The 23,823-nt window shown below is 43.1% G+C and overlaps 2 protein-coding genes and 1 long non-coding RNA gene across 4 annotated transcripts in view; 1 reads left to right on the forward strand and 2 right to left on the reverse strand.

The window, feature by feature from the left end:
- Positions 1-1,823: 1,823 nt before the first annotated feature.
- Positions 1,824-15,943, reverse strand: LOC109909070 (importin subunit alpha-3). The gene is made up of 17 exons (XM_020507969.2): positions 15,701-15,943; positions 13,060-13,104; positions 12,641-12,730; positions 12,160-12,189; positions 12,018-12,070; positions 11,591-11,686; positions 11,210-11,295; positions 10,942-11,028; positions 10,646-10,815; positions 6,625-6,669; positions 6,308-6,439; positions 5,437-5,565; positions 4,736-4,840; positions 4,574-4,645; positions 4,288-4,450; positions 4,063-4,157; positions 1,824-3,952 (listed from the first exon to the last, which is right to left on the reverse strand). The coding sequence occupies exons 1-17, from the start codon at positions 15,767-15,769 to the stop codon at positions 3,854-3,856; spliced, it is 1,566 nt and encodes a 521-aa protein (XP_020363558.1). The 5' UTR covers positions 15,770-15,943; the 3' UTR covers positions 1,824-3,853.
- Positions 14,624-20,469, forward strand: LOC109909071 (uncharacterized). Its single transcript, XR_002257725.2, has 3 exons — positions 14,624-14,900; positions 19,076-19,445; positions 20,419-20,469. It is a non-coding gene; the product is annotated as an uncharacterized LOC109909071 (long non-coding RNA).
- Positions 20,470-20,670: 201 nt separating this feature from the next.
- LOC109909072 (protein phosphatase 1L-like) overlaps positions 20,671-23,823 on the reverse strand; it is a 51,496-nt gene continuing 48,343 nt past the window's right edge. For both annotated transcript variants that reach the window (XM_020507971.2, XM_031795822.1), the window contains exon 4: positions 20,671-22,820. In XM_020507971.2, coding sequence (XP_020363560.1) covers positions 22,471-22,820 — 350 coding nt within the window. In that variant the 3' untranslated portion in view covers positions 20,671-22,470. The remainder of the gene's footprint in view (positions 22,821-23,823) is intronic.

Raw genomic sequence — 23,823 nt, forward strand, 5'->3', positions numbered from 1 at the left:
AAGCTCCAGCTACCAGAGCTCAAGACTACCAGTACTGTATTACATTGATACTGTGGGGGTTTGAAGAGCCTACTCATTTTGGTGGCAGGTTGCACTAAACTAATTGTACAAGAGCAGTTTGTTCAATTGGCACGTCAGGTTAGATTGCACCGATCACCTGATGCTGCCCAACACCTGAGTAACACTATTCTAGTTTAAATAATATCATGGCGGTCTGACCAAGTCTAGAATGATATTTCGCTTAAAGGTGTTGATTAATTTGGATTTATCACAATTTGGGCTACAGGTGTTAACTTCCTATTTGTGCGGCACTGTTGACAATAGACAGCGTGTAACATAGTAGCCTATAACATGGACTTCGTTCACACTCCTAATATTTCGGCCATAAATAATATCTTAACAAAATAAAACAAAAGCATTGAGACACTTTAAAAACGCTGCCGGAAGTATTTGCTTTTGGAAGAAAACAGTGATGCCAGTATAGGCTGGAAAATGGCAAAAGAACGTTAGCTAAACTGGAACACTAGCGCGAGCCGATAGCAAATGAATGGAATCGAACGATCGCAGCGTCTGTTTTGACTGAAGTGACGCTTAGAATTCCATTTCGCCTAAATAGCATCAAATAATGTATACATTATTTTACCACTCCAATCTGTTCTTTGGACGAAACTGAAAAATAACTCGTGTAGAAAGTCAACACCCGCACCTTGGTGCCAAGTGTGCTTATGTCTGCATATCGAGGTAGGGAAAAAAATGTCAACTTGACTATTTCTGGTCGAGCGATCGATGACAGCAAGAGTACGCTGACAAACTTTAATTAGAAATCAATTATCCTAATTAAAAATGGTGTCCGAATCCCAAGCGAGATTTGGCAAAATAGACATTTCCCTATAGTAAACAATGGGATCTCAAAGTTGCACGAGGAAATGTTTACATTTGAACTACCAACGTGGGCAGGTCTCATTGCCAACAATAGCAAAGCAGACATTGTGACGTAGAACAATAAACTGGGAATAGAACGTTCCGAAGGCGAGTTGGTGCCACGGTGCTGTGCTCAATAGAACTAATAGGAGCTGGCATGGTTAAAAATGCCCTAAAATAAGGCAGGTTTTTTCGTGATTACTTCCAACTACGGCAAGCAGCTGAGACATATGGTGATATGAAACTGGCCTCCACCGCGGATGCAAAGAACTAGTTCAGAAAAAAAGCATAGTTAAAAATGTAGTGTTGCCAGCGTACCAGTATATCTGCCTGACACAGCTGGTTATTTGGGCTGCATTTCAACGAGGTTACTGTGCATTTTTAATCAAACTCAAAACTGTTTCAAACTTAGATACTTTCAAAGTACAGAATGTAATTTTAAAACACTCACCGATGCCCGGACTTCGCGAATACGTGCGGAAGATACCGTTCCGTCCTCGGTTTGGTCCCTGACTATAGTATCTCAGTGCGCATGCGAATTACCCAATGGTTTGACGATCCTAATCTTGAGAACGTACACTCAAAATGTAGAAATCAATCAATCCATCCGCCATCATTAACACAATGGAAAATCTATTTTATTTTGAATAGCATGAGCGACCGAGGAAAACTAATTGATACAATTTATGAGTAAGTGGCAAAATAATGCAGGCCTTAGGGATGGAGGTGTGAGCATGCGGGTCTGGGTAGATGAGATGTTTGTAGTAAAAATATATACACTAATGCTTAACTTCTTTCACCATAGCACTGCATTAAGGACGTTTATTTTTGACAAAGATATTGAAATGCTGCAAATGCCAAATGCTGATCCTCAATGAAATATCAAAGGCAACAACACAAAATGACAGACCATACCTGTAGGTTTCACTATTTATTTTCTTGAAGACAACCTAGCCTGTAGATCCAACTCAACAGGATAACCAACTTCTTCCATTCCATTTTTTTTGAAACCACATCTTTGCTAACAAGGAATGCTGCTGCTGTTGCTAAAAATAAAAAAAATATGTTCAACAGAAGGGGAAGATGGTGCACCTAAATGGTAAAGAGGGGGGAAGGAGCAAGGGGTCGGGAGGTACTGCAAACTTGTTCATGAGTTTTAGATGAAGGAATAAGGCTCAACATGTATCATTGAGACACCTTGTCGAGGCTTGGGGGTCCAATCCCTGATACTTACCTTTCCCCAACTCAGGGGTGCCTCAATATCTGAGGCAGAACAATTATTGCCCCCCTTAAAAATTTTTTTCTCATTCACTAAAATGGCTCAACATGAGTTGATCATTGCTACAACTGAATATAAAACAGATTGTGGTTGGATGATGCATATTGTTGGTGTTAGCAGGTATGATTGAGAGTAACCACACCTTTTGAACAACTTCAGGCCTCTCACTCTGCAGTACATGTGCAAAACTGTTCAGATTAATCTTCAAATCAGAAATTTAGGTCAGTAGGGGGAGACATGTAACATTTAAAACAGCACAGTTTACAAAAAAATTTAAATGACACTGTGTACACAGCCTAAAGAAACAAAAAAAAATGTTTTAATTACCTGTGCTATAGTTTAGTACATGCAAAGGTTATGAATCGATGTTACAACTGCCATTTTTCATTCCCCCCTTATGTTAAGTCAAAGCTCAAAGCTATGGCAACAATACTGCAAAGCAGTGATTTTTGCTTCAAGAGAAAGAAAAAACATCAAATCATGCTAGGGGAGTATATAAGTCATTTGGTTGACAATAGTCATGTCAGAATTTCACAGCATCAAACCCATATCTGGTGCAAAGGTATGGTTATTGTGGGAAGGTGGAATATGATCCTTATCACCATAAGCAATGAAAGTAAAAGCAGGGGAAAAAAAAAAAAAAAATTGTACACTGGATGCAAAAAGAAAAGCCACCAAATGCATCTGAATACAATGCACCCACTGCTCCACCTGCCGAAAGCATTGTCCAGTGTTAATTAATACTAACTTAACAATCAAAACCCTTATGATGATTTTTATTTTTTTTTTCTTTCAAAGTTCTTCTTTTCAGGGATTTGTATCTGCCTCTCAAGGCAGAATTTCTTCTGGTATTTTCCTTCGTTTGCGCTTCTCGGTTTTGTTACTCTTACGTATTTTTTTTCTCTCTGCATGCGTTCACATCCAGTCTTCTTGCACTCTCCAGACACGCACACACACCACTCGTCCATTCTCTCGCACAAGCGCAGCTGGACTCTGGCCCTGCCCGCCTCCGCGAGGGGGGGGGGGGGGGGGGGGGGGAGACGCCCCATCGAGGGCCTCTGGTTGGAGGAGATGAACCTGGCTCCTCAGCACTGAGTCCAGACATTCATACACAAAGGGTCCATTCACACACGTCTGATGGCGTGGCCGATTTAGGGATGGGCGCACAGGTGGTGCCCCCTCCGGTCGGAGGACCGCAGAATTGTCATATGGTTCATCTTATGCTTGTTTTGTTGGTTTTCCTTTTGTGTTTTTGTGATTTGTTGCCTCAATTTCTTGATTTTGATGTATTTGGTTCTCCCCGGGCTGACATCGCGTTTTTGTTGTCATTGTAGTAGTTTTCCGTTTTAGTCGACAGCTCCAATAACATGGAAGTTACTTGGCGTCTCAACGCATTCGATGTAGATGTTTGTTTTTTTGCAACATGTAGCCACTCACTCACTCGCCATCTCAAACTTCATTTGGGCTGGTTCCCCTAGAATGCCAAACGAAATCCACACATTTTCTCAGATAAGATGCAGCCACGGATCCCACGAGCCAAGCACAATGGATCTAATTTCTCTCACACTCTTTCGCTCTCTTTTTCTCCTAATTTGTTTTATGTTGAACAGAGTGCTGCATCGCAAACAAAACTCCAGACTCCCGAGATGCCTTCTAGAACTGGAACCCCTCTGTTGGCACGTTGGTGGAGGAATTGAAGCCGTACGTTCCCCCCTGGATCGCCTCCGGAACCAGGCTGGAGTCTTCGTCAATCTGAACATCAGACAATAAGTTAATCATCTATACCAATAAGACATTCCCCACAATGGAGTATGCAGTACCTTCCCCAACCAAGACATGATCATATCAGTGAACTGACTTACATCATCAGATGAGAAGAACTGATCAATAATTTCATACGCCAGTTTATAGATGTCTTCATTCTCATGATTCTGGAGCTGCTCCACCTTCTCCAGACCTGAGGGGCAGGAAAGAGAGATGGTTCAAGTCAAATCTACACAGCCACTGAGATACAAACACTATACTTCAACATAATTGTTCCTACCTACTGTTTATGTTTAAAAGGTAACTGTGGGCTGGGCACTCACCTCCACACTCCTCGATGAGGTTGGCGATGGTCTCGGCCTCGTCGTCGGCCATCTTGAGGATGTTGCTGAGTCCGTCCAGGACCACCTGCACCACCTGAGCATCCTTCACTGTCAGCAGGTTACAGAAGGGAGGGATCACCTGCTGCTGGATCAGGTACGCCACCTACAGGCCCGGAGGAGAAGGGTCAGCTTTAGAGTTTACAAAATACATTTTTACAAAGTGGCAATTTGAGTGTATGTCTGGATGTCAGGTGAGGTAAAGCAGGTAGGCCTCAGTTGAGCTCACCTGGTCCTTCCTCCCGCTAATTGTCAGGTTGCTGATGGCCCAGGCTGCTTCTTTCTGTGTTCCAAAGTCTCCCTGCAAAAACATTTGTATTAATTTGTCATTTTGTGTGACAGAAAGCACTGATGAAGTGATGAATGAAGCCATGAAAGTGATGAAACAGACCTTGTCCAGAAGGTGGATGATCATGGGTACCAGGTTGGCGTCGATGACAGCCTGCACCTGCTGCTGGTTGCCTGCTGTGATGTTGGACAGGAACCACACTGCCTCCTGTAGGATGGGAGAACAGCAGTAATCAGTCTGACTACTCCTTCAAGTGTTGTGTGATAGAGCCAGGGCTTACAGAGACTGAATAAGCGTGTGCATGTGTCAGGAGGACTGCAGACATGGTGATTAGTTCCCATGTGGAATTCAAAGGAGTGCAGACTGAGCTAGATCAGACTCCAGCTCAGAGCTGAGGGGTGCTGGAGGCTCTAATCATTGGCTCAGTCACTGAGGGAGGGACCTCTGAGTGACAGGCCTCAGATGCACTCCGATATCAGCAGAGACCCATGGGTCTTCAACGCCCACTATCCTCCACCCAGAAATACTACACACACACACACACACACACACACACATCTCATACTCTACCCACCCCAAAATCTACTTAAACTGCAATTTCCACCAGCCTCTTGATCCAGGTCTTCCATGATGTGAGTACCTAACTAATAGTTGTATCCCCATTCACCGTGATTCATATAGCATTCACACTAGCACCATGTCTCTGATATCATCACGTCTAGCATGATCAGTCCCACTGACACACCTGCTATGCTGTGGCAAGGTGAAGCAGTGCGGAGTGGATGTTTTACGGTGTGTGTTACCTTGTTGATCTTCTCCTTGGGGTGTGTGAGGAGAGAGGGGAAGTGTCCCAGGGCGTCACAGTTGAGCACCACCTGGGTCTGTTCATCTGTTCCAGTCACTATGTTGCCCACCGCCCGCAGAGCAGCAGTCTAGAGAAACACACACACAACAGTCAATTCAAACAACTCCAAGCATCAATGAACATTCATGCAACTAACTATAGTAAGCAAACCAACCAATAAATGCAACCGCCACCCAAAGAATGACTTGAGTATGAATATCAGCACAGTAAGCACCAGACTGGGGATCAGGGCCAGGAGTAAGACCCATTCAAGTCCTGAGCAGTATCATCTAGGGTCAACTTACCTACTGCACCATAGTAACTGTCTTACACCCCCCACCCCCAACAGGCCAGACAGGAATCAGTCTCCAGTCAAAACACCGCAGCTCAGGACAAGAGCTCTTTTCCTAACACTTGCCCTTCCCCCCCAAACATAACTTTATCTTGCCACCACAGTGCACAGGTCTCCAAGTACTTGACCACCCCTAGCCACGACCGTCAGTGTTTGCAGACCTGAAGGAAACTGATATGGATAAGTAATAGGATGCTCTACCTATCATTCTAATGAGCATAGAGAAGCCACCTCCATATTGCTTACACACCCATCTGATTCCATCACATCTGTAAAAACAGCTATGGTAGGGCAAAGGCTCAGTCCTTACAAAAGCAACCATTCCATTTGGTGTGCGTCGGTCTTCCTGAGCCCCACTGAGTAGGATGAAGCTGATCCTAGATGCTGATCTACAGACAGTTTTGTAGTTAATGATGGGATTTGGGGGGGGCTAAGCTGATCCTATATCTGTGGCCCACTAGCATCTGTGTCTCCATACCTGGACTTTGACCTCCTGGTGGCTAAGCAGGGGCACCAGGTTGGGAACGATGCCCGAGTCGATGACCATCTGAATCTGCTCGTTGCCAGCGTCCGTCAGGTAGGACAGAGCCCACACCGTGTCCACCAGGATCTACAGGGGTCAAAGGTCCCAAAAACCAAATATTCACTCATTCATCAACACATGGATCATATACCAATATCTGTTTGTGGCTATTAAATGGGGAGAAGAAAAAAATAATCAATATGATCAATGTCAATGTTTTACTATTTGGGTTGTCTCTTTCTGGATACCATCATGGAATCAGGAATACTCACATTAACATCAGTGTGGTGGATCAGCACACAGAGAGCTGGAAGAATCTGAGAGAGAGAAAAGGAGGGAGAGAGCAAGATAGTCAATGAGGAAGATGCCAACAAAATGACAGGAATAGGATATTCCCACTATGGATGTGACAACTGGACAATTTTTAAAACAGCCCTGTGAATTCACAATGCGGCTGTGCTGCTGCCAGCAACGGGCTTCAGAGCATCCCCTTCAGATGGTTAGCATTGCACCTGTACTACCATTACTGTACCTCTCAGAAAGTTGGCCTTCACTTCTCATTTAACTTGTCAAAGTTGGAAGTTTACATACACCTTAGCCAAATACATTTAAACTCAGTTTCACAATTCCTGACATTTAATCCTAGTAAAAATGTCTTAGGTCAGTTAGGATCACCACTTCATTTTAAGAATGTGAAATGGCAGAATAATGGCAGAATAATGGCAGAGGATGATTTATTTCAACTTTTATTTCTTTTATCACATTCCCAGTGGGTCAGAAGTTTACATACCTTCAATTAGTATTTGGTAGCATTGCCTTTAAATTGTTTAACTTGGGTCAAATGTTTTGGGTAGACTTCCACAAGCTTCCCACAATAAGTTGGGTGAATTTTGGCCCATTCCTCCTGACAGAGCTGGTGTAACTGAGTCAGGTTTTTTCTGCCTCCTTGCGCGCACACACTTTGTCAGTTCTGCCCACAAATGTTCTATAGGATTTAGGTCAGGGCTTTGTGATGGCCACTCCAATACCTTGACTTTGTTGTCCTTAAGCCATTTTCCCACAACTTTGGAAGTATGCTTGGGGTCAATGTCCATTTGGAAGACCCATTTGCGACCAAGCTTTAACTTCCTGACTGATGTCTTGAGATGTTGCTTCAATATATCCACATAATTTTCCATCCTCATGATGCCATCTATTTTGTGAAGTGCACCAGTCCCTCCTGCAGCAAAGCACTCCCACAACATGATGCTACCACCCCCATGCTTCACAGTTGGGATGTGTGTTCTTCTGTTTGCAAGTTTCACCCTTTCCCACCAAACATAATGATGGTCATTATGGACAAACAATTCTATTTTGTTTCATCAGACCAGAGGACATTTCTCCAAAAAGTACGATCTTTGACCCCATGTGCAGTTAAAAAAAAGCGAGACTACGGTTTGTATGGCGGTTTTGGAGCAGTAGCTTCTTCCTTGCTGAGCAGCCTTTCAGATTATGTTGATATAGGACTCGTTTTACTTTGGATATAGATACTTCTGTACCGGTTTCCTCCAGCATCTTCACAAGGTCCTTTGCTGTTGTTCTGGGATTGATTTGCACTTTTTGCACCAAAGTACGTTCATCTCTAGGAGACAGAACATGTCTCCTTCCTGAGCGGTATGACGGCTGCATGGTTCCATGGTGTTTATACTTGCGTACTATTGTTTGTACAGATGAACGTGGTACCTTCAGGCATTTGGAAATTGCTCCCAAGGATGAACCAGACTTTGAGGTCTACAACTTTTGGGCTGGTTTCTTTTGATTTTACCATGATGTCAAGCAAAGAGGCACTGAGTTTGAAGGTAGGTCTTGAAATATATCCATAGGTACACCTCCAATTGACTCAAATTATGTCAATTAGCCCATCAGAAGCTTCTAAAGCCATGTCAACTTAGTGTATGTAAACTTCTGACCCACTGGAATTGTGATACAGTGATTTGTAAGTGAAATAATCCATCTGTAAACAATTGTTGGAAAAATGACTTGTGTCAGCAGCGCCTCTTCAACCTCAGGAGGCTGAAGAAATTCGGCTTGTCACCAAAAGCACTCAAACTTCTACAGATGCACAATCGAGAGCATCCTGGCGGGCTGTATCACCGCCTGGTACGGCAACTGCTCCGCCCACAACCGTAAGGCTCTCCAGAGGGTAGTGAGGTCTGCACAACGCATCACCGGGGGCAAACTACCTGCCCTCCAGGACACCTACACCACCCGACGTTACAGGAAGGCCATAAAGATCATCAAGGACAACAACCACCCGAGCCACTGCCTGTTCACCCCGCTATTATCCAGAAGGCGAGGTCAGTACAGGTGCATCAAAGCTGGGACCGAGAGACTGAAAAACAGCTTCTATCTCAAGGCCATCAGACTGTTAAACAGCCACCACTAACATTAGAGTGGCTGCTGCCAACACACTGACTCAAATCCAGCCACTTTAATAATGGGAATTGATGGGAAATGTAAAATATATCACTAGCCACTTTAAACAATGCTACCTAATATAATGTTTACATACCCTACATTATTAATCTCATATGTATATACTGTACTCGATACCATCTAATGTATCTTGCCTATGCTGCTCTGTACCATCACTCATTCATATATCTTTATGTACATATTCTTTATCCCCTTACACTGTGTATAAGACAGTAGTTCTTTTTGGAATTGTTAGTTAGATTACTTGTTGGTTATTACTGCATTGTCGGAACTAGAAGCACAAGCATTTCGCTACACTCGCATTAACATCTGCTAACCAAGTGTATGTGACAAATAAAATTTGATGTAGATGTCCTATCCGACTTGCCAAAACTATAGTTTGTTAACAAGAAATTTGTGGAGTGGTTGAAAAACAAGTTTTAATGACTCCAACCTAAGTGTATGTAAACTTCTGACATCAACTGCTGTTGCTTGCCTTTCTGACATTTTCCCAACTGTTAACGATGACGACGCAGTGGTGGCGAGTCAACTCCAAAATAATTGATTCCAACTCCTTGCAGGTTGACTCCCATTTCCGAGTGTCAAGATTAGATTCCACTAGGAAATCGACTCCTAAGATTCAGTATTTTTGGAACGTCGGAGACTTATTAGTTGCTGTATTTCCGAGGACACAAACAAGAGCTAGCGAGGGATGGAAAGAAAGGGGAGGGGCACAGTTTAGGCAGGTCAGCCAACAGGCAGACAGAGTCAGAACCATGCACTAGGCCCATCTATCAGCAAGCTGTATCTCACAATGTTTGGGGCTTGCCATGTCTCGCAACTTCAGTAAAGCAGGGCCTATCATCACTGAATAGATTAGGATATTGAGATGGAACACTTCGCTCTCTGACAGCTACACACAGTATCTGCGTGGGTTCACTTCACGCCATTCACAGGGTGGTAGCTCGGGCACCAAAACAGTGGAGAAGTTGAGCCTCAAGCTAAAATTGACCCACTCTGCTGTTTACTTTCTGCATCTACTTCATATCACAGAGTCTACCTTCAAATTACACAACTTAAATGTATTAACTTTTATATAGCGTGATTCAGTACATACAGAAATCTCAAACGGATTTAAAGCAACAACAAAACAAGCAATTTAAAAACAACAATTAATCATCATGGAGTTGATCGACGGACAAAAGACTGAAGGTTGAGGAAGTTCATGGCTTGAGTGAGGTCAGCGGAGGGAGGAGGTCGAAGGGGAGAGCCTTTATAGCCCATCATCTAGTTAGGCTATAACACTGAAAATAATGTTTTGTGATAACTGCACTGCGATTGTTTTCAGTTAAGGATCCCACGCCTTTTTTATAAGGGGCTTATGGCAGTTTAGAGACATGGTCCAGTATTATTCAGCAGTGGTGCCTCTTCCACAGACATGCCTCTCTGAGCACTAAATCAGCCCTCATTTCCCCAGCTTAGGAGCACACCTGCTGGGTACCGACTAATCCTGCTCTCTCCCTCCCTCCATTCATCCCACTGACAACCAGCCAACTACTGATCAATTCCTCCATCTCTCACATGAGGGGAGAGTGACATTGGCAGGAAACAGGAACCTACAGCAGGAGCTAGGAGGACAGACTGATGGATACATATACCCCAGGGGCACACACAGACACTGTACACTACTGTAAATAATGCTCAGATTCAACAACATACTGACCGACAGAGATTCAGAGACAAACAAACAGAGCCAGTAACTCCTGGACAGTGTCCTCAGGTAATTTTGCCAGGACAGACTGACCATAACTCAGGTGGCACACACACTCCCTCTCTTACCTCCTGGATGGTCTCCATGGGCGGCGGTGGGTCCTTGTGGCGGCAGAGGTTGACCATGACCCAGGTGACGTTACGGAGGAAAGTGATGGGGATAGAGGGGCTGATGAAGGACAGCAGGGGCTTCACCACACCAAGACTGATCACATAGTCCCTGCACTGGGGGCCGTCGCCTACGAACAGACGGTGTCACAAACACTCACCGATAATGCCTCGAGACAAACATCAGAGAATCCCTGAGCCAATCCTAAAAATCAGCCTCCATTGTTAGTGTCCCATAGTGAAGGATCCAGACTCACCTATGATGTTGCCCAGGGCCCAGACTGCCTGTTCACACACGTTCTGGTGAGGAGAGTGCAGCAGCCTAAGGAACAGTGGCACAGCATCTGCAGGAGAGGAAATACTCTCAATATTCAATAGCTAACTCAATCACCAAAGACCACAAATAATCTACTTCTCAGGGTAACATAACCAACAAATCCAAGACTTGGTAGGCATGACGATCGAAAATCCCACCCCCACAGAGTGCTGGCAGTGGTAGCGCCGAGGTTGAGAGCTGGTACTTACTGGACTGGACCACTGCCTGGGTCTGCTCTGAGGTTCCTGAGGCAATGTTGGTCAAAGCCCAGGCAGCTTCAAACTGTAGAGATGGACTGGAGGCAGGAGTAAGATGCGGTAGCAAGAAAAAAGGGTAGAGAGGAAGAGAGGGGAGGGACAAAGAGTGATGAAACAAGAAATGGAAGGGGTTGTTATGGTAATACAAGGGTTTTGACAATCCTCACACCTGATTTGGGAAAATCCTGAAATTTGCACTTTCATCATCATCTGAAAAGATCTGTTCTCAGTGCAGTGATGCTTAGCTTACATTCACTGCAGCAATGCTTAGGTCACAACCACTGTTGTGTTATGTAAGACAGAATATCTATAACAAAGTAAAGCCCTGCTTACTTGTCATCTCTGTCCAGACAGTGCACCAGGATGGGCAGAATGCCAGACTTGATCAAGTCATCTATGGGAGGGTTACGGTCACTAGACAACAGCTTCCTGCAGGGAGAAAAAGTGATTATTTCACACGTTTGCACCTACAATACTCAAAACACACTGAAACACAGACACAAAATAAAGGAATGTGAAATGCAGACATTGAGCTGTTGGCGCAACACAGGTGCTGTTGAGTACAGACACGACATAGTAATACATTCGCACAACGATTACACAAAACCGATGACAATGAAGAGAACTAAGTCAGCATGCTCACCGGAAACCATGAAACAATTAACTGCACAACATTCTAGAGATGGTTTTTGGAACCATGTTTGAGTGTGAATCACCATGGCAACCAGCAGAGCCGGGTATAGGAGGATAGAGTTCCTACCTTGCAGCCTGCACGGCACTCAGCTGAACTCCCTGGTTATCACTGGTGGCATTCTGCAACAACAGCACACAGGGGATCACATACATGGGAAGGAAATCAGTGTCTAAGACATTTTTCAAACATGGAAGTGAGATGCACTTACTTGTACTATTGCTTCAAGAGAGGTGTTTTGCTGCAAAATAAAAGTAGGTACTTGGTTAGGGAACAATTTTATTTTGCCAAACATGACAAGGGGTATTGTCATGCGTTTGTTTGCACTGTGGCCACACCTCAGGGTAATTAGTCAGGCCTTAAGAGGCCGTCCTGACCGGGAAAAATAAGTCAGAAACTATGGAGACACTAACCAGTCCCCGAGGAGCGTCAGTGGATAAAACTTTGTATGTCACAAATCGCCACAAAAACTGAAGAAAAAAAAAACCCATTACAGTCGATATTTATCCTATTTTTTTTTTTTTACTGCAACGGCAAGAGGCCCCCTCCCATTTGATTAGGACTGCATGTGGATATCTTTAGCTAACAGTTCAAGGAACTCAGTCTTAACATAGACCTCAATCCCCATCAGTCATTACTTCAAGGAAGGACAGAAAGATGCCTTTTCAAAGTATTTGAACAGAGCCACGTACCGATCTGAAGTCTCCATCTGCATCAGAGTCCTCACAGATGTCCTCGTGGGGCACGTTTCTCCTCTTCAGAAGGTGCTCGTCCCTTTTGTTCTGCATAGAGCAGGGAAAGACAGCAGTCTTAACATACATGTATCAGCATGGCAACAGGCTCAACTATTAAACAGGAATTTTAAACGGATACTTCGGGATGCTAGCAGATACCCATAGACTTCAGGTCATTGCACTAACACTAGTTAGCATTGGCTCGTAAAACTACCTTCAGACAGGAGACAGACATAAAAATGGTATCCACAAGTTCATCGGACTCTTGGGAAGCAGTTAAAATCCTGAAGTATCCCTTCAAACTCATTTTCGATAACCTGACTGAAATGCATTTGTATCTTGCCTGACAGATTAAAGGAAAGAAAGTGAATGATTACCTTGCGGAGTTCCACCACCACCTCCGTCCTCTGTCTCCTCATCGTCTATAGGGGAGGAAACGCATACATTAGTCCAAATATACACTTGTTTGTTGATTCTTCCACAAACCAAGCCCAAAACATAAATCAGATGTTTATCCTCCCAATATGATGAGATGACGGCATCCAGTGTACTCATGCCTAGAGCTGTTCAGAGTTAGTTTCCATCCACAGCCATGGATGGCACAGTGATAGAAGCAGCCTGCCATACCAATGCCTGAAATCACCAGCTCACACTCACATTAGGACACTGACACAATTTACATAGACTAACTTACCACAGATCTGAACTGCTCCAGGGCTGGTGTTTTGTATGTTATGGTTCATGTTAATATTGGGTGGTAATACAAGGGACCATTTTCAAGCACCTGATTGACAGACATTACATTTTTGACAAGGCCTCATTAAGTAATTTGCTGTCATCACATACTGGCCTTTGGCCATTTGTCATGATCGGATGAAGTTAAATTCTTCCTTCGGTCTAGAAGGGCACTACCCATTTCCTTCTTAGAAAATTCTTATATTCCCTCTCCACGGTGAAGTGGGAGACAGTTCAGCACTTTATCATGTCTTGGTGTGATTTAGCCTAGTCATGCACATTAGTTGTTATTCAAGCAATATGCTTGTTCCCACCGCAAACAATGCCTCTGCCGTTAACTAGTCATATTACTTAATTAAAAAGAGGCAGGCACTTCTTGTTAAACCGGATACAAAGAGAACACGATTTCCTGACCATCTAGCTGAAACACAATAACACATAGGCCTAGCTAGTATAGGTGTTCCTCTATCATCTGTTTCCCTTGCCTATAATCATGTTGCTTCCACTAGTTTGAACTGAAAATGTTTCAAAGTTGAAGAAGCCTTGGGTGTTGGTGTGGCACCCTCCTCCTCCAGACCATTACAGATGGGGTGCAAACTAGCTTTGGGACACATCAGGAGTCTGTATTGGTTGGACTCCCGGAGTGTAAAATAACCCTACCACAATATAGCCTGCTTCACACAAAAAATACATTCCCTGTCAACAAATGCATGTGCATAATCTCTAGGAACTCTACATACCAGATGTAAAAGTGAAATGTGTCCCTCGCTATCAAATAAACGTATGAATCCAACTTTTGTCTGAACAGCACCATATTACTGTTTAGTGAGACAGTGAGCTGACATTAGACCACACACACACACCCTACCACATTACACAGCATGAATATTGTGCAGTTTGGTCAAAAGTTAGATTAAGATTTTTATTTGATAGCGGGGGTAACATTTCACAATATATCTAATAAATAGAGTTCCTAGAGATTATACATATGCATTTGTTGACAGGAAACTGATTTTCTGTCGCCACCCACCAGAACGATTTACAACTAAGGGAGTCCAACCAATACACTGACTCCCGATGTTGTGTTCCAAAACTTGGGAAAAAACACTGGTTAGTATAATGTAACGCTAATGTTAAACTCCTCTACACTTGTTGCCTATCCATCCATCTACCTCACAATGCTTATAGCTTACGTTATGGGTGTGCCAAGGCCTGTAAAGGGGCCCTGACCAGATAAATGCCGCCGTTGTTTTGAGATACTAGATATATTAGATACTAACCTAGCTACCGTCAACGGGTACTGGCTAACTAGATAGTGTAACGACCCTGGGTTTATAAGCGCGGATTTCGACTGCCGCTTGAGCATGCTTTTGGGGCACAGTCGATAGCGCGCTGGACTTCGGCTAGAAGGTCGAGGGATCGAGACCTGCTCCATTACAATAGTTAAAGATGTGTAGTTAAGGACGCTGCTAACGAGTATGAGGTAAACATTTACCATTACATTTGACACTTTGAACTTTATATTCGTAGTTTGTTCTATGACAAACTTAGTATTGTGGCTAACTTAGCTGACCAGCTAACGTTAGCTAGTATAGTTGAGGTTCTTACTGCGTAATTTTCTGAGGTCATTAGTTAGTTAGCCAAGTTGGCCAACGGTACCCACTAGTTTCAACATTTTACTGGTTACTTTGCTATAACTAACGATGTATACCATCTGACATTTGCGTATAAATTAGTTAACTAGCAAAGTAGAACGTTAGTCGGGGAGGGGTGGTACTATAGCTGGCTAGCTAACGTTAACTAATCCAACCCACTGAGATGGCTGACTAGCGCCGAAAGGGATACGAATCTCGTTTAATGAAATTATCCCCCGAAAAGATGTGGTTAGGTATGTCAATTCCAAACCTCAACACCAAACTGGGTGGGCTCTCTGACACAGGTACCTAACTACATTTCAGATGACAGTCGAATAGCATATCTAGCTATCCCGAACAGCGTGTTTGCTATCACGGCCTGTAGTTAGCTAGCTAGCTTAGATGAAACTGGAAGTCATTGCTAGTTTGGTTAGCATGGGACGATTAACGTGTTGATGGTTACTTTTTAGGTTCAGAAATTCGGATGGATTGACAGAAATTACTTGATTTGACGATCAGATAAGGCCTGGTTTGGTCTGGGTGCAAAGTTCCAGATCCTGAAAATTACAAACGACGTCACACAACGCAGCCCCAAGCCACAAAATAGCGCATATGAAAAGGGACCCCTCGACGGAATCAGATACTTTACCTCCAAATCGCGACCCTTGTTCTTGAAATTCTTGAGCCGCTGGTTGTCTAGTTTCTCGTTGTCAGCCATATTAGCAATTTTAGCTATGTTTTAACACCGTTAGAAATTAATTAGCTAGCAGCTACCCCTTTCAAGTTCTTTTTTTCTCAGGCCTTTCAGTTACCGGACTATTTTTTTGCTGGTCTGTCCGCGGTGCATACTGGGAATGCCGGTGGTAGAGGCGCAGCCTCTCTCTGGCGTGGAAGGGTGGGGAATTCCCCTTATTGCTCACTCATTGGTCTTGCGAAATAGGTTATCATTCTATTAAACCCTCACTAGGTTGCGCTGTGGTAGTTCAGACCACCACACTATATCTCCAATTATTATCATCAATAAATTCTACAAATAGTGGGAATGAAAGTTATTCTATAGTCTCATGATTGAGTAACGTTATGATCTGTCAATGAGTCCATTCTGGTCAAGCGTTAGGCCTAAATAGTTACTAGTCCTATACTGATATATAGATATAGACTTCTTCCATGTCGGTGCCCATCAGTAATACATATCAAGTTATGTTTTAATGCCTTTTGTAGCCTGGAACTTTCAATAGTAATCACTATGGCAACAATAATAAATGTCGCTAGGCACCAACTGCCAATGTCAAATGTCAAAAGTGTTATTTAACTTCACAATCTTTTATAATTAGAATATTACACACAAGGACAACATACGATATACTAAATTATACTGCATATCTATATCAATTGATATATTAACGTTAACAATGTGAATGGACATTCAGAATAGGCTACAAGCACATAGCTAGTAACATTACAACAGTAAGTTAACGTGGGTCGTTAACGTTAGCTATGACTGTTATAATTGGCGAAAGTAAGATATATATATATATCATCAAATATGTTGTTTTCAACGTAAAACAACTGTTGTGCATTATAGTGAGCTTCATAGTGTATAGGCCAACATACCTGCAGGTCCATTTGCTGAACACGTAATGAATATTTCCAGGGCAGTACCAAGTTGTCTAAAGTGCAAAGTTCTCCAGTTTTATCAAAATAATGATGTGTCCCACTTATGTAGATTCTGGAAGGTTGAACACGGAACTAAAACTAAATTGGATGTTACAGAGCCAATTGAACTGTATGGGACATACCATTATGGAAGCACTGTTTTGGGACATATTTATCATTCTAATCCACAGCTCCTACACACTATTTTGAGATCTCTCAATTAGTGTATTTGGTATAGGCCGACTGCTACTTTGACTAAACTTGTCATTTCTAAACCACAGCGACTGAAATGACACTTAACAACGAGTTAAAGTTAGTTTCAGAGTGGGTGGCAAGGAATAAGTTAGCCCTAAATATTTCTAAAACTTAAAGCATTGTATTTGGGACAAAACGTTCACTAAACCCTAAACCTCAACTAAATCTTGTAATAAATCATGTGGAAATTGAGCAAATTGAGATGACTAAACTGCTTGGAGTAACCCTGGATTGTAAACTGTCATGGTCAAAACATATTGATAAAACAGTAGCTAAGATGAGGAGAAGTATGTCCATAATAAAGCGCTGCTCTGCCTTCTAACAACGCTATCAACAAGGCAGGTCCTACAGGCCCTAGTTTTGTCTCACCTTGACTACTGTTCAGTCGTGTGGTCAGGTGCCACAAAGAAGGACTTAGGAAAATTGCAATTGGCTCAGAACAGGGCAGCACGGCTGGCCCTCAGAACAGGGCAGCACGGCTGGCCCTCAGAACAGGGCAGCACGGCTGGCCCTTGGATGTACACAGAGAGCTAATGTTAATCATATGCATGTCAATCTCTCCTGGCTCAAAGTGGAGGAGAGATTGACTTCATCACTTCTATTTATGAGAGGTATTGACATGTTGAATGCACCGAGATGTCTGTCTAAACTACTGGCACACAGCTTGGACACCCATTCATACCCCACAAGACATGCCACAAGAGGTCTCTTCACAGTCCTCAAGTCCAGAACAGACTATGGGAGGCGCACATTACTACATAGAGCCATGACTACATGCAACTCTATTCCACATCAAGTAACTGATCAAAGCAGTAAAATTAGATTTAAAAAACAGATTAAAAAACACCTTATGGAACAGCGGGTACTGTGAAGCAACACAAAGTTAAGCACAGACAAATGCATACACACACGATAACATACGCACTATACACACACATACACTTGGATTTAGTACTGTAGATATGTGGTATCGGTGGAGTAGGGGCCTGAGGGCACACAGTGTGTTGTGAAATCTGTGAATGTATTGTCATGTTTTTAAAATGGTATAAACTGCCTTAATTTCGCTGGACCCCAGGAAGAGTAGCTGCTGCCGTATACTTAAAAAATGACAAGAAAATGCAGAAATTCACACTTTTGAATAATCAGCAAACGTGCAAAATACTAGCTTTCAGCGTGAGATACATTGTGATCTCAAGTGTGTTCTGGAGAGTCTTATTCCCATATTCAAGTATGAATGGGTCAGAATGAACCAACACTGGGCATTCGGAATCTTAACCTACTCTGCTCAACATAATCCTGAAGAAGAATACAAAATAATCCAAGGTGAGATTATTAACACCATCCACAGAGTTTTTTAGTCACTGGTTTTAGCTGCAGCCCAGTCCTTTTGTCTCGGTCATCATCGTTATGGCTTTGGGTTTCGGTTGTTTTATTTTGTTCTTTATATCCTCCCGAGTGTCGCAGCATTCTATAAGGCACTGCAATTTAGTTTTAAAGGCGGCACTACAGACCCTGGTTCGATTCCAGGTTGTATCACAACCGGCTGTGATTGGGAGTCCCATAGAGTGGCGCACAATTGGCCCAGTGTCATCCTGGTTAGGGTTTCCCCCGGGGTAGGCTGTCATTGTAAATAAGAATTTATTCTTAACTGACTTGCCTAATGAAATAAAGGTTAAATAAAAAAATATATATATTTATATCCGCCTCAGTCTGCTTTAGCGAAGTCTTCAACAGATAGGCAACCCTTCTGAAGCCTTCCAGGCCCAAGCCAGTCCTCCCAGAGCACGGCTGGACAAACAAGTCCTTATTCCCACACCCTGCTCAGGTCCAATCTGTGGGTGATCTCCTGTGGGCTTGCTGAGGTCCTGCTTAATAGTCAGCACCACCAGAGGAACGCTCTTTAGACTCCCACTCCTCAGCACCTGTTGGGTGAAAAGATCAGTGTATACATTATTATACCCAATAACTACATGGCCCAATATGACAAGAAAGAGAACTGGATATGACCTGTAATTTATTTACATTCATGCATCAGGATTTGGCTGAATTGTATAAAAAACGTTTTACTATGAATAAAAAAGTATTACCTGATGGAGCCCTTTGCCTCCTCCAGAAGCCTGCGGTCCCAGCTGTCCACCACAAACACCAGGACCTCCGTGCCCAGGCAGTGGTGCTTCCGGTGGGACCTCATCCTCTGCTGGCCTACCACGTCCCACATGGCCAACCCCAGACCCCTTGCTTCCGTCTCCAGCATCTCTACTCGCTGTACTTGAGCGTGTAGAGCAGGGTGGACTTCCCCGAGCCGTCCAGGCCCAGCATCACAACCTGAGCCTACTGAGCATGCTTAGACCCATGCAGTCCCATGCTCAACCCAAACACAGGCCCTGTTGTCTGGAGAAGAAGGCTGGCTTGTGTTATTGTTGCTGCCTCAGCTCTGTGCAGCAATGCCCTGCCCTGCCTGCAGTTACTTTGTGCTCTGCTCTGTAAGTTTTGGCTGTGATGAATCCCCTCTTATAAAGGCAAGGTGCAAATCTGAATGGCTTATGTACACAGAGGGTTGCAGCAAGACCTCACCCCCCATTTTAGTAAGATGCCCAAGTCATTACGCAGCTTTCAGCTGGTGATGGTTCAGGTTAGAGTCTCTGTGTCTTCTATTACACCGCTGAGAGTCACCTGCTTCAGACCATCAAACTCAGCAGGAAGTCCTTTTTAGGGCGTAGGGGGAGTCTGTGTTCCTTCTTGAGTGACCTTCTCCTGGAAATGGCATCAGAGTGACAGTTTTAGACCAGTAGGTCATGGGTACTCATCTGGCCTGTATGGTTAATGGGTTACATCATACAGTTACAGTATCTTTGAAGCCACAACATGCCAGACCAGCACTCCGTCACAACAAAACAATTTAGCAAAGTTGGCTGAGGGTGTTGCTTTCAGGCAGCATAGCATGAGAACTTTCATAGCCCCCCATATAAATAGGCTGGTCTATTGTTCAAACATAAAAGTAATGATTAGGATCACCAGTAAAAATCATATAATAAATCATATATATTGTATATCATAGGCTAAGGCTACACCCATTTATCTACACTGAACAAAAATATGAACAACATGTAAAGTGTTGATCTCATGTTTCATGAGCTGAAATAAAAGTTTCAAGAAATGTTTAATACGCACAAATAGCTTATTTCAGTCAAATGTTGGCACAAATGTGTTTACATCCCTGTTCGTGAGCATTTTATCCTTTGTCAAGATAATCCATCCACCTGACAAGTGTGGCATATCAAGAAGCTGATTAAATGGCATGATCATTACACAGGTGCACCTTGTGCTAGGAATAAAAGGCCACTCTAAAATGTGCAGTTTTGTCATAGATGAGGGAGTGTGCAATTGGCATGCTGACTGCAGGAATGTCTACCAGAGCTTTTGCCAGATAATTGAATGTTCATGTCTCTACCATAGGCCACCTCACAGTACATCCAACTGGCCCCAAGACCGCAGACCACATGTAACCACCCCAGCCCAGGACTTCCAGATCCGGTTTCTTCACCTGCGGGATCGTCAGAGGGGGGAATATTTCTGTCTGTAATAAAGCCCTTTAGTGGAGAAAAACTCACTCTGATTGGCTGGGCCTGGCTCCCCAGTGGGTGGGCCTATGCCCTCCCATGGCTGCACTCCGTTTTTTCTCCCATGAATGAAGACGAAAGACAATTATGATCATTAATCCTTTTATTGTTATCATCCGTTTGATTTTCTTAAAATTCAGATTTATTTTTTACAGTTTCTTAAATTCAACAAAAACAAATACAAAGTCCACAAACATTCTGTAACATACATTATTTTGGAAGAATGTACAACTGAAAAAGCACATAAAAACATACTAGTCTAGTACATACTGCTTTTGTTAATCTACCAAAGAGTTGGTGCATTGCTTTCTTCATTGCAGATGTGGAGGGGGAGGATAACATGGGAACAGCATGTACATTCATGTTACACTTCCTTGTCTCATGGAGACATCTGTGATGGTATTATATACGTGACATATATCTACATGCGATGTGAATGGCATGTCAAACGTTAAATTAGAAACCAAGGAGTTCGTTTTGGCAACAAATGAGGAAATGTGTATTTTAAAAAATAAGGCAACAAGTACATATTTCATTCAAAGGCTTCATATTACGTTGAGTCCGTCAGTTGACAGAAAAACTTAAGTTAACTGTACAATATGACAGGGTATTTTTATTGTGTAGTCTCCCACCCCAGAGAACCCTGATGTAGAGGGAGCATGAGACCATAGAACTAAACCCAACTTCAGAAAGACAATCGGCTGCCAATGATAAGAATAAAAGACGTATAGACTATTCAAACAGTACAATGCCATCGCGCCTGTGAAAATGTATTTGTATACTTAATTCAAAAAGACTGACATCACAATAACAGCATGGCGCAAACATTTGTGCAACTTTTGTCAAAGTGCCACTCATTCCTAGATCAGGGTTAACTCTGGGATTAGAGTTATAGAAATGCATTCTGGGCAAAGGGTTATACACAGATTGTTGTTGACAGACAGGCATAAATGATATCATTAGTAGTTTGCATGAATGAGGAAAGGAATATTATATTTAGTACCAATGAACTTCAGAACTTCAAAATACAATTGCAATTATCAGTGCAGCCATTTGGGGAGGGGGAGGGGGAGGGGTACTCAACTGCAGGTCAAAAATCAAGATGGAGATCGGGAGCTGACTGGTTTTAAGGTCTATGGAGCCGACAAACAAGACTGAATGTTTAGAATGACAGAACATTAGAAACATTAGAAATCAAGGGGGGACAGTGAATCATCAAACTGAATGTGACTAATTTGATATGATGCACTCACGCATGCAGCAGGATTAGGACTGCAGAGCATGTACGTATCTCCTAATGCCATTTAAATCCAATCAGTCACATTTTCTGTTTAATTGGCCCTCCCCAAAAATAGGCCATGCCAGACAAAACAGAAGAGAACACAGTTAAGTTTGCCTAGTCTTAGCTCTCTTTAAAACATAAACTATGTAGCCCCTCCAGCTAACCAAACAGGTGCCCAGTTACAGGTGCTCTAATGTATGTAAGCACCAATCAGATGAGACATCTGCTGATAAAGGTTCTCTCAGAGATGTACAAATTACTGCTTCGACTTCAAATTATGTCAATATCTCGGTGTACCTCTTATGCAAAACAGTGACTCAGTATAGGGCCTGGAGGATATGACTGCTTAAAAAAAACAAAAACATAAATGACACGTTATGTAGATTGAAGGGGGGAAAAAAAGTGACTGTCGGAGTGAGTGAATTTGTAAGTGTACGTTTTAGTGTTTGCATTATGGTGGTGAATGGCTAATTTCTGTAAATATCTTCGATACAAACAGTTCTCGCTCCAAAAACTGCGGGCTTGTTTTGTCTTTTCTCTTAAACCTGTGCATATACATACAGTACATATATAATATAGATCTCTCGTTTGGATGCATCAGTAGGTCTACTGCTCTGTGGCCTTGCCACCGGCACCTTTAAACTTGACCACCATGACAGTTATGTTGTCTGGGCACCCGCGGTAGAAAGACTGCAGGACGATGCTCTTGGCGCCAAAGTGGGGTTCGTCGAGACGCTCTTTGATGAAGCGTATGGCCTCCTCATTGCTGAACGCATCCCACAGCCCGTCTGATGCCAGGATCATAAACTCTGGCTGCAGCTTATCTAGGTCAAAGGTCATGATGTCAGGGTCAGGGATGACCACATTCAGGTTCTTCAGAGGGTAGTCGCCCAGCGAGCGAGACATGGCCAGGATACCCTGAACACGCCACGAACCGTTGAAACTGATGAAGCCACCTGGAGGGGGAGGATGGGGAGAGAGAGGACAAGAGAGGAGAAACCGATGGCTTTTAGTTACAGTAGACGGGATAAAGAGATAAAATGCATTGTGTTCCTAAGCCCATGAGCAGATCCATGAATCTTTATCAACAACAGTATCAAGCCTTTGAGGGTGAAAAAAAATAATCTATGGATCAGCGCACCAACCGTTTCTTTGGTTTAACATCTTTTCACTGACAGAATGGTTTCTATTGGACAGTTCACATACTGAAGTAAAGCAGAACAATAAACAGTACACACAGAGGTCTGCGCAACCCTGCCTGCGTGTCTCTGTGTGTTTGTATTCTCTCCCACTGCCAGAGCACCAGATAATTACCCATGAAGAGGAATCAGAGTAACACACTGGATAAAAGGCTTTACTTGAACCCTGCATCATAATCGCTATATAAATAGCCCTGTCATAATAATGACAGAGCAGATGTAGACAGTCATGGCAGTTGGTGTGAGCTTATGACCACTGACACAGTTATTTAAGTCAGTTATTGGAAACCGCTAGCCAACTAGCTTACCCAGTCTGTGTGTAATTGCTGTCATTATTATTTGGAGCTCCACTACCCACAGCAACCTGTAGATGGTGAGCTATGGACAGCCATCAATAAGAGTAGTGTCCTACTTGATTTGTTACTCATCTGACTGAAGGCTAAATTTAATCAAAATCACATTCACATAAAGGAGAATATGAAAGTATAAAAATGATAATTACATCACAGCCCAATGGGCTCTGTAGACATTTTTGGGGCTTTCTTGGAGTGCATTCCATTCCTCACTCACTGGCTCCCCCGATCTCATATACACAGTGGGGCAAAAAAGTATTTAGTCAGCCACCAATTGTGCAAAGTTCTCCCACTTAAAAAGATGAGAGGCCTGTAATTTTCATCATAGGTACACTTCAACTATGACAGACAAAATGAGAAGAAAAGAAAATCCAGAAAATCACACTGTAGGATTTTTTATGAATTTA

Source organism: Oncorhynchus kisutch, linkage group LG18, assembly GCF_002021735.2.
Source record: "Oncorhynchus kisutch isolate 150728-3 linkage group LG18, Okis_V2, whole genome shotgun sequence".
NCBI classification, from domain to species: domain Eukaryota; kingdom Metazoa; phylum Chordata; class Actinopteri; order Salmoniformes; family Salmonidae; genus Oncorhynchus; species Oncorhynchus kisutch.